This window comes from Zalophus californianus, chromosome 9 (assembly GCF_009762305.2).
Source record: "Zalophus californianus isolate mZalCal1 chromosome 9, mZalCal1.pri.v2, whole genome shotgun sequence".
Taxonomy (NCBI): Eukaryota; Metazoa; Chordata; class Mammalia; order Carnivora; family Otariidae; genus Zalophus; species Zalophus californianus.
In genome coordinates, this window is record NC_045603.1 from 140,065,314 (window position 1) to 140,076,623 (window position 11,310).

Here is an 11,310-nt window from a genome sequence, read left to right on the forward strand (position 1 = left end):
TCCTAAGCTACCTTATACACACTTCAGTACCGCTGTCCAGAATCTGGTCACGCGGTCACACTGATGGAAAGAAAGGTTGGAAATGTTGTACCGGTTCTGAATATCCATGGGCCTAGCTAAAAACCCAGTGCCGATTGCTGTGAAAGTAGTTGAAGAAGGGTGGTCAGGGGACAAAGTAGTTTCTGCCACTGTGGGTATGTTTTTTATTCGAGTTAGAGGGCCAGACCTCTTCACTTACACCTAAGTGAAGACTTCTTTTTCCTGTTTTTGGCCCCACTTGACGTAATTCCAGAAGTGCCTCGTGTCACTTCTGGACCTTTTGTAATCTCCGTCTACATGAGCACCAGTTAGAGTTCTAGTACTAAGTTGGTTCTAACGGTAGGACGCTGTGCTTGCCTGCCCCAAGCCAGCCGTTAGCAGGACGAGGGACCAGAGCCACCATATTACACGTCAGACCAGAGCCACCATATTACACGTCGAGGGACGGGACAGGACTTCTCACCACCGATGTTTTGCTGAATCTCAACCCTTCCCAGTAGCTGAACCAACATGGGCTGTTTTCTAAATTTGCAGAACCAGCTTTTGCTGCCATATGCATGTGGTGTTAGTGAAATTCAGAATGTTTCCAAGCCAAACTTCCGTTAAGAGGGAGATGCTTGATATGAGCATTCGGATACAAGACAGTGACCTGCAGGAGGGTGTTGAAGCATAACCAAGATGGAGAGCTGGACGGGCATTCGAGTCAGAACATGCTGGGATGTGCCGGCTCTTCCTTCCTCCCGCCACTGCCCTGTGCCGTGCCCACCTGTGCTTTTAGTCCACACTCATCTCAGAAAACTTGATCCGTGACCTCCTTAATTCAGTACCTACTGCAGACCTCACCCCTTCCTCCACATTAGCGTCCCATGATGTCACGCACAATGTTAAACATAAGTGGAAAATTAATTGAAATACCTGAAGATTCCTGTTTTGCAAGCGTCAGGCTGAGTTACATCATTTATCCTGTTTTTATTCAGATTTTTAATTTAAGATCACGTTAACGCAGGCTCTATCACCGTAGTAATAATTGCAGTAAGATGCAATTGTCACATAGTAATTATGTCATGCTGTGGTATGTAATTTTGATTTACAGCCATACCACTTTCTAAACAGTTTTAGAAAAGGAAAACAGGCATGTGGCATGAAGGCAAGGTCAAGGCTGATTGGAGTGTAGCATCTACCTCTCTCTCCACTGACGAGAATGTTCTCCTTTCCCGCATAGATACTTCCAGGGGTTCGGATCATAATTGCCAATCCAGAAACAAAAGGACCATTGGGCGACTCCCACCTGGGTGAGGTGAGTTACGGGGTGTTCACCCAGGAGAGGTGACTTATGGGGTGCTCGCTTGAGTGAGGCAAGTTATGGGGTGCCCACCCAGGAGAAGTGAGATACGGGGTGCCCACCTGGGAGAGGTGACTTATGGGGTGCTCACTTGAGTGAGGTGAGTTATGGGGTGCCCCCTGGGTGAGGCAAGTTACGGGTGCCCCCCAGCAGAGGTGACTTATGGGGTACTCATTCTGGTGAAGTGAATTACGGGACGCCCACCCGGCCGAGGCAAGATGTGGGGTGTCCACCTGGGTGAGATGTGGGGTATCTGCCCAGGTGAGGTATGAGGTATCCACATGGATGAGGTGAGTTTGGGGTGTCCTCAGAGATAGAGCCTCTGAGACCAAATCTACTCTCCTGCTCTCTGCTTCCTGTCCTCCTGGACACCAGTCAACCCCACTCTCCCTGCCACCAAGCCACAGTACCCCTCCTGATCAGATTCGTTAAGTCTCAACTGACTGGCTGGAAAGTGACTCAGAATGAGCTATGGAAGTTCAGGCTACAAAGTGCATTTCCGTAAGGAAGCCGTCATTGCTGAGTTCCTGGGGACGAGGGTGGAGCACTGTGCACAGAGCAAACGGCCGCAGCCTAGACTCATAGAATATCAGTAAACGGTGGCAAGCGGGTTTAGGAAATGACAGGTATTTCCTTCGGTCAGAAAGTCCATACTGGCTTTGACCCTTCAGCCCAGATGTACGATGAAACCCGGCTGACCGCCTCTCCTGCTGCGTGCAGCTGGAGAACACACATCCTCAGCCCGCCGTCCCCGATCCTTCCCCCCGCCCCACTCAGCCAGGCCACAGAGGACGCAGAGGACATCAGGGAAGGGTGCCAGCACACTTACCTTCCCTCCCGTTCTCTCCAAGGCCGAGCCTGCCCTGTGCACTGGGTGGAAGGAAGCCCATCCTGCCCGGGGGGAGCCTCCTGGCTGCTGGGGTCACCAGCCCTGTGTGGTCAGCTTTCCCTCCTTACAGACCTGCCTGTAGCTGACACCCCATTAAAAACACCACCGTGCAACACACAAGAGAACAAACCGGTGGTTGGCGGAGGGGAAGGTGGGTGAGCGGATTGAGAGGTACAGACTTGCAGTTGTGAAGTGAATGAGTCTCGGGAATAAAGAGTGCAGCCCGGGAATTGTAACAATGTTGCCCGGTGACTACAGTTACTGTTCCGCATACAAGTGTCAGATCACTCTGCTGTGCACGGGACACTAACGGAACCTCCTGTGTCAGCCCGCCTTCCGCTGAAACAACAAGGCTGGGCCACCGCCTCTCCCGGAGCCCTCGAGCTGTAAACGGTGACTAAAGGACCGTGCTGACCGCTCCCCAGACTCCATTTCTGTGTGGGCTGTGGTTTGGCCCTTCATTTGAATGTCTCAGTTATGTGTAAAGATCAGAGCTGAGGTGATAAAAGTCCGTACAGATCTTATTTAGGAATTTCCTTTAAGTACATTCCTAGATGAGATTGGGGAGGACAGCGTGCTGTCTTGGGCTCCTGGGGGAGCCGGCCAGGGGTCAGAATCCACCTCACTCTCGTTTTCTGACTGGGAATGTGTCTTAATGAGGAAATTGCGTGTTGGAGAGCAGGGGACAGGTTTCATTCCCCCTGCGTGATGGTGTCGCTTCTGTGTCTGCTCTAGGCTCTGGTTTGTTCAGCACGGAGGATTAGGTGGCTGCAGGTGCCCAGCGGTGAACACATTTGATATGTTCACTTTAAAATCCTCAGTCTGTTTTAATGGGCTTCTCAAGAGGTGGGCAGCCTCATTGTTCATTTAGTGACTCTATTCCAGTAAATTCTGTGGCGTCTGAGTCTCCCCTGAAGCCTGCGTGAGATTAACACGGCCAGGTTCCCGCCGGACGGGGGCACTCTGATGTCACTGACTGCCCAGGTCGTTTCCTCCCTGTGGTTCCTCCCCAGCGAACTCACCCAGTTCTGTTGCTTCCTTCACAGATCTGGGTTCACAGTGCCCACAATGCCAGTGGTTATTTCACCATTTACGGAGATGAGTCCCTGCAGTCAGACCACTTCAACTCAAGGTTAAGTTTTGGAGACACCCAGACGGTCTGGGCACGGACAGGCTACTTGGGGTTCCTGCGGAGGACGGAGCTCACAGATGCAAACGGAGGTAAGAGCCCAGGCAGATGGGTGGAGAGGCCCCCAGGCCCTGAGAACGTCTGTGGGCCTGGGACCCCAGCCCCATGAGCACATTGTGCATGCTTGCTGCAAACCAGCTGAGCGTGAAGGAGAGGAGGGTCGGTGTGAGTCCAGCACGCTGGAGCCACGTGAGAGACTGTGTGCTCCATGAGCACAGTCTCTCACGGAGCCAGGGACAGATTTAAACCCGGCACAGGAGCCAGGACACCATGCCCCTCCATGCAGTGGACGGGCCCCTCACCCACCCGCAGCGGCCCCATGCCCCCGAGGCCCACCTGGACAGCTGCTGCAGGAGCACGCACTGCCCTCTGCCTGACCGGACCGGGCCTGGCCTGTCGGGAAAGGGAGGTAGCAAGGTGCTAAGGCCTTGGGCAGGGGGAGGCGCTGCTCCCTCCTTCACTGGCGGCTGGCGCCAGGCAGGAGAGTTATACAAAATGAAAAGGTACAGGCCTACTTGCTATGAGAGTCTCAGCTCCTAGTTCCACTCAAAGTAGAGGCAAGACTCAGTTATTTCAGAAGATGGGAGCTGAGATTTCCTAGGGGGATCCTGCCGGACCCAAACCCCAGGAGGTGAGTGTCTAGGAGGCTTCCTGACACACCTGCCTGGCAGGAGCTTTGTGAAGCTGGCTGAATTGGCATATAATTAGTGGAAAAGCACAAAAACATTTTGGCATCGCATTTGCAATTTGGGAAAATCATAGACTGTTTTATTTGAGGGTGCTCTCTGGGATTCCTGTGAAGAACGAAGCAAGGCAGGGCCATGTGATCCAGACCCCCCAGGAGGAGGGACAGGTCCCATCCCGTGGAATTCTAGGGTGCTGGGAACAGCACTGTTGCTGTTTCCTCACCTCTGTGACCCCCCAAAAGATGGGAGTCCTGCTGAAGTAATAGAAGCCAGCAAATAAACATCCCCATCTCATCCGACTTGAACTGGAAAAGATATTCCCACTCAGAGGTGGAATTCTAGCAGTTACGGCCTCATGGGATGCCATCAGAGGGGACGGGGTTTGCTTTTGGCTGTGCTGCACCCTGACCTGTGGCTCTGGGAGAGCACGGTGTCTGCCGGCTGCCGAGGGGTGGAGGTGCTCCCGAGGAGTAGGAGATAGTGTACTGAAGGTGTGCAGGAGCTGGTCCAGGATGTGCGCTCTCCCCCGGGGCGCTGAGGTGTGCAGCCGGCTCTCCGTGAGACCATGATCCTGGCCAGGCTGGTGTCCTAGGGGCCCTAGGCTGCACAGCGTCCCAGGAGAAAGGAACTAGCTACCCGCACTCAGTGACCCCATTCCTTGGCATGTGTCTCCCAGGGGTAGTTTTAATCTTAGTATCTTACAAAGCAGCTTGAGCACCATTGTGGTGAGGTTCACACACGTTTTCCACTCCCTGCACAGAGCGCCATGATGCCCTGTATGTGGTGGGGGCACTGGACGAAGCGATGGAGCTGCGGGGAATGAGGTATCACCCGATAGACATTGAGACCTCGGTCATCAGAGCCCATAAAAGCGTCACAGAATGGTGAGTAGTGGGCGGGCATTTGCACCCAGCTGCCAGTGACCAGGCCGGCGAGTGTCCTTGGCTTCATCCTTGCCTGGTCCATGTGGTTGGCTGTGTTGCTGGTGGGGCTGGCCTGGGGGCCCCAAGCTCACGCGGTGCCTTTACATGGTGGTAAAGGGTGCAGAAAGGCTCCACACCATTAACTGTAGGTTTGTTTGTTCATTTGGCCCCAGAGCTGGCAGGGACCTGATGTGCTCTCGGAGCTCAGGAGCCCCAAGGGAGGCACATTCTGAAATCGCTCATGAGCAGTCCTTCCTGGTGGGTGTATGGGCCTGAGTTGTTCAGTGCCCCTTGTGAGCTGATCACAGGCTAGTTATTTGTTGCCATTCATGGGCCCTGGACATGGGTGGCTCGGCAGCCTGGAAGAGAGAAGAGAGAGTTTGCGAACCCACGCGCGGCCCTGTGCTTCCGATGTGGTGGTGTCCCTCCTCACCCCGAGGCTGCTGGAGCTGCAGGTGGACAGGAGCCAGGATCCCTGGAGAGACTGCAGCCCAGAGACAGCACAGGGCTACCTCGGTTTCCACGCCACTAGCTATGCATACCGATTACAGTCTCCCGGTCTGTAGTTTTAAGAAAATAACTTAGACTGGTTTGTATTGCCTACCGCAAGCATTTTCCATCTGGTTGCAAAGGGCTGCTTTCCACCTTAAAGGCCTGTGACGGGGACTCCCTGCCGCCGCCTGTGGGTTTCTGTTCCAGGATTCGAGTTTCTGTTCTAAGCCCTGCTGCTGTCACCTGCCCTGTGGCCTCACCTGATGCGCGCGGGGCCTCGCACTCACCTCGCCTCACATGTGCACCCATAGTTCCGTCCTGCGGGGCTCTGGCCCTTCAGAAACCGCCCAGCACAAACTGCTCTGTTCTTCCTGCTCCTTCTCACCTTCCCTGCCCCACCTGGGCGCCTCCTCCAGCACACGCCCTCGGTTACTTTGCACCAAGGCAGAGGCAGACGCTCGCGCCCCTCCATGTGGCTGTTTCAGGGGGTGGCATGGTCCGCTAAGCAAATCTTACCCTTCTCCTGCGTTGTCGCCAGTGCCGGACATCTGTGGCCCTAGGAAAACAGTGTCCATCCAGCCCATCACTCCTGGCAAACCCCCTTCTCCACCAAATACAGAAACCCCAGTTCCTGATACTGTGTCATAAGCGTCAAGTGCTATAATAAAATTATACCACAAGTGGCTAATATACATATGAGATTTCTGGTATCACAAACTCAGTATGGGCTCACTTGGGCCACACAGAGCAATGTTTTAGTGTCATAAAGTGTCCCATTATGGGAATTTGGCACCAGCGCATCTTGGGAACGGACCTTGGCAGGACTGTTCCCTTAGGTACACACTGATCACAACAAACTCGAGAAGCAGTAATCTGTTGGACACATTCTCCAATATTTCCCTTCCACATTAACGTATATATTGGTCATACTAAACAAAACGTGCGGGTTTTTTTCTGAATAGACATACCCATACAGTTTTAAGAAAACAGTAGTGAGTTTCCCAAATACTTGCTGCCTCCTAGACCCTTCTGTGCGTCCGGCTGGAGGACGCAGAAGCCAGCAACCCACTGCAGGTCCCTGGAGCCTGGCCACCGCCTCCCATGCCTCTTCTGCCCTGGACACTTCTGACCGCCTCAGCCAGCGGACCACGGGCACCAGGAGCAAAGCCTGTTAAGGCCCTGTAACCACTCCCATTTAAAGACCAACCTTATAAACTGCAGGTGGCTTAAAGTGTAAAGTACTGAGTTTAGGCTCCCACAGATTGGCCAGACCAAATCTTCTGGGTGACCCTCCACTGAAAGATCCCAAATAAAATGCTTCTAGATGAATCTCTGACTTTCTGGAGGATCCTTCCCCGACACAGATCACCTCTTGCTGCCTGACACTCCTTCCAGACTCCGTGCTTCAGACAGCAGCGTGTTGTTGCGCCCCCATGTCTGCAGTTGACTGCTGGGTTGTCTGGCCCCAGTGTGACTGGGGCCCACGGTCAGCCAGGCACCAAGCTGGTGGCCCTCCACGTTTCTCACCCTCCCTCGATGTCCCCGCTCCTGCTGTGGCAGAGGGAGGTCAGGACCAGCCCCACAGCCCCAGGGGCTGTCCGGCCTCTGCTAACTTACCGCTGACCAAGCCCAAGGCCAGGACTCCACCTTAGGGGCCTGGTGTGCACATTGGTGGGGCTCCCGTGGCACCCTTGCACCGTGTGCCCCTCGGCCACAGCTGGGAGCAGAGGGCGGGGCCGTGTCAGGGCGCTGCCTGGCACGAAGATCCCCTGCATGTGCGGCGGCCCCCGTGAGAGCCGCCCGGTAGAAAACCCTAACCACGGGAGTGTGTGCAGCCACCTAATGAGCGAAAAGCCACGGGCTCAGAGAGACTGTCAATGTGCAGGCAGATCAGAAAAGAACCAGATGGCACTTCTTGAAAAGAAAATGAAATTGTTACATGAACACTTCATGGCATAGTGATGATTTTTTTCTCTCTTGCAGCGCTGTGTTCACCTGGACCAATTTGTTGGTGGTGGTGGTTGAGCTTGATGGGTCAGAGCAAGAAGCCTTGGACCTGGTCCCCTTAGTGACCAACGTCGTTCTGGAGGAGCACTACCTGGTGGTGGGGGTCGTGGTCGTGGTGGACATCGGTGTCATCCCCATCAACTCCCGGGGAGAGAAGCAGCGTATGCACCTGCGGGATGGGTTTTTGGCAGACCAGCTAGATCCCATCTATGTGGCCTACAACATGTAGTCTCGTCTCTGGTCCCATAGACTTTTCTAGGAAAGTAAACATTTTTCTGTGTCACTCAAGTTTGCAGACATGAGGGCCACATTCACCGGAATGGAGCCTTTGTTCACGCGGTGGTGAGACTTTCCACAGCAGTCCTGATTGGCATGGGGGTGAAATGTGAAATGTGAATTTACCACTGAAGTTTGCTCAGAAGGACTTTGGATTACTGCCTTCAGTTTGTTGGAAAAACCCATTTCAAAACTTTCTTTTCTTTTTTTTTTAATTATTGGATAATAAGTGCTTTCTTCGTAAATGTGGTATTTTGTTAAGCCAAAATAGCAATTAAAAAAATATTCTGCCCTCCAGATGGGTTCTTTTAAACAATTTATGTAGTGTGACAAAGAATTGTTTTCTCTGTTTAATGTGTCATGAAATCTTAATGACATGGACCTTGTTACTAATTTAAGCCATTGCTAGATTTCATCCTTTTAGGAAAGTTTGTTGAGGTACGAGAAAACCTTCCAAATAGCACCTTCCGATTAGATTTTAGCAGCTTTCTTTGTCAGAAATGTGCTGGATAAACAAAGGCTAACATGTGGCCTTTGAAGTTAGCATAGAATGAGAAGAAATTATAAATAAGGTGTATTTCGGCAACTCTCTTGCAGATATCTTTGTACTAAACTAAAAAGATAAAATAAGTTAACTTCTTCATATGTAATTATGTACAAAACGTTTAATTTATTTTGATCTCTTTAGAAGTATAAAAGAGAAAAACATTCAAGAACATTAAAGTCTTGTAATGTTTGCTAATATAAAAAAGTGTTGTATTATCTTGCGTGGATAGTATCACAACAAATATATATATATGAAATATAAATTCACTAATGAACAAAGGAGATTTTAAAGTTTAAAATGCAGAACCTGTCACTTGCATGGTGTCCCCTCCACTGTACTGTAGATAAAGCGAGATTCTCTCACACCCACTTTGCTGATGCGAGCAATCCTAGATTGCCAGTAGCCCGGTCTAAATGTTTCTTCTAGAACCAGAGACCAGCAAGTGAAATTATTGCCATCTCGAAGATGGGGAAGGAATTTGAGGCGAAATGTGCACTATTTTCCCTTTGCTGCGGGGGCAACGGTGAGCGGTCGGTGCCAGTGTGTGCTTACGACCCTGAGCGGACATTAGGGAAGGCAGGTGTACGACCCTGAGCGGACATTAGGGAAGGCAGGTGCTGAGCAGCACCACTTAGCTGCAAGAAATCCTTGTTGTTCATCCTTTTTGTTAATGTCACCCTTTTTGGTCCTTGGTATGAAAAGGAGTGCTCTTTTGTGGTCATTTGCACCGGGTTGTGTTGATTCCCCTCAGATGGCCATTGTATGGAGTGGACAGACTGTCCAGAACAGCTTTAAGGGAAAAGACTCACATAGGAGACTGTTACCTCAGCCAGCTCTCTGGGGTTCCCCCGCCCGGAGCTCTGGGGCTCCACCCTCATGAGCTGCCCCAGGACTCCTCACAGAGCCACTGGCTGGAGCGAGAAAGCCTCCCAGCTGCCTTCATTTCGCCACCTGTGGATGACACGTTTCTGATTTCCGTCTCTCGCTGCTGCTGCCGCCTCACACACCTTCCGATTTCCACGTCTCATCTGTACACTCCTCGATCGAAATAGCCCATCTGTGTCCAGCCAAGAAGAGGTATCCGCTGTCCAAGCGTGATCTATCTCGTAACTGCCCCAATATGACCCTGCAGTGGCTCTCGTTGCTAGAAATGCATGACCAAGATTGTTGCTGGGCAAACCTTAGAGTCTCTTTTCATCATATTGTAGGCAATGTCTTCATCTGCCTTTGCTGTATGCGCCAGCAGTAAGCCCTTTGCTAAGAGAGTTTTGTTTGACTTCCGAGATCCAAGGCTAATCGTTTTTTTAAAAATTTAAGTGGCATTTTTTTTTAATTTGTCTGCATGTGGGGTGCATCCTTCCATCTCCACAAATTATTTGATTTTTAAGATATTGTTTGACTTCATTGCTGTGTGTGAATATTTCTCTACATGCTTCAGGTACACATTCCTACAGTCTTCTGCTTCCTAAGGGGGAAAAAACCCACCACACACAGAAAAAAAGGCATTTTCTTACACACACCCACCTTGTTTAAGGGGAAGGAGCTTTAAGGTTTCAGGTAGGATACTGACTAGGAAACACAGCTACAGGATAACTTGTGAGGTCTAGCTGATGTGGGAAGCAAACAACAAATCAGGTATCACTTCCAGTATGACCTTCACCTTCACCATGTCAGCTTCACGTGCAAGGCGGGGCGGTTGTGAACGTGGTTAGTGACGTCTTGTCATCTCTCATGGTAGAGTTGAGGTCCAAAGGGTTGGGGGCTGGGATCGAAGGTCATTTGTGCAAGAAAAAGGAAAGGAAACCTGTTTCAGCAATAAAGAAGGATTGTTCTGTATTAGAAATTGTGCTGTAGATAAATCATTCATGAGAATGTAACAATGTTTGTCTTGTGACCTTGTGCTTTTGAAGTCAGACAAAACCGTGTAATCAACTTGCACAAAGAAGGGTACACAATGAACATTGAAACACAGACCTAACCCAACAGGGCGGCTTCCTCATGGTGCTTGTTTATTATATATATTTAATCCTGCTTGACACTTTACCCAAGGGAAACTGCCCCTTTTATCAGTTGAATGTTAGCAGCGTTATTTCATAGAGTGTGGTGACTGGTTAGAGAAATTCATGTACTCAACCAATCACGGTTTCAAACAAAATTTTTATGTGCAAAGGACGGCAACCTTCTCGTATGTTAAACCACCAGTAAGCTTTGTACATCTGTGATAACGCCTGTTTTATATTCAAATGAACAAATAAAAGCTTTTATTTTTGTTGCTCTGAAAATAGCAGTTTCTTAATTGGTCCCCTGGAAAACTGTCTGGGACAGATTCAATCCCAGGAACGAAGTGAGTCCTGCAGGGAAATGGGAAATGTATCTGACTCTGTTTACATAATTTGTTGCATTACTTATTAGTACAGATAAATCATACTTTGAACAATGTTTAAATTTTGATGTGGGCATTTACTGCTTAAAAAATTCCTATGGCAACAAATGTTTTGTGAAATGTTTTTTTTAATTCTTTTAAATATATCTAAATATATTTGTTCACATTTGCTGCAAGTGTACAGATTCTTGGTAAATTTGGGGGACAAAGAGGAAGCATGACTCCTGTGTGCCGATACTTTGTCAGCCGTGTGACAGGAAACCTCTGCATGTCAGGAAGTAGGCCTAGCTGGCCATTCCAACCCAAATTATCTTTGCTCTTTTGACAACCTTAAAAGCTCTGTCTTTTGCCCAAGATCTGAGAATTCTTACAGGTTTGTCTCGTGGAAGACAGTACAGCCTTCAGCCTAAGGGTTATCAGAAAATAGTGTACACATGAAAGTCATTAGCACCCAGATGTGCACCCCCAGGTCACGAGGCTTAGCCGAACACCTGCGGGTGAGAAGCCCCGGAGCACCCTGGCCGGCTGAGGACGGCG

The 11,310-nt window shown here is 50.3% G+C and overlaps 1 protein-coding gene across 5 annotated transcripts in view; it reads left to right on the top strand.

Annotated features, from left to right (window-relative positions):
- Positions 1-10,672, top strand: part of DIP2C (disco interacting protein 2 homolog C) — a 403,031-nt gene extending 392,359 nt beyond the window's left edge. For all 5 annotated transcript variants that reach the window (XM_027593628.2, XM_027593630.2, XM_027593629.2 and 2 more), the window contains 4 exons: positions 1,262-1,336; positions 3,317-3,491; positions 4,906-5,029; positions 7,544-10,672. In XM_027593628.2, the coding sequence (XP_027449429.1) occupies positions 1,262-1,336; positions 3,317-3,491; positions 4,906-5,029; positions 7,544-7,796 (627 nt within the window). In that variant the 3' untranslated portion in view covers positions 7,797-10,672. The remainder of the gene's footprint in view (positions 1-1,261; positions 1,337-3,316; positions 3,492-4,905; positions 5,030-7,543) is intronic.
- Positions 10,673-11,310: the final 638 nt, after the last annotated feature.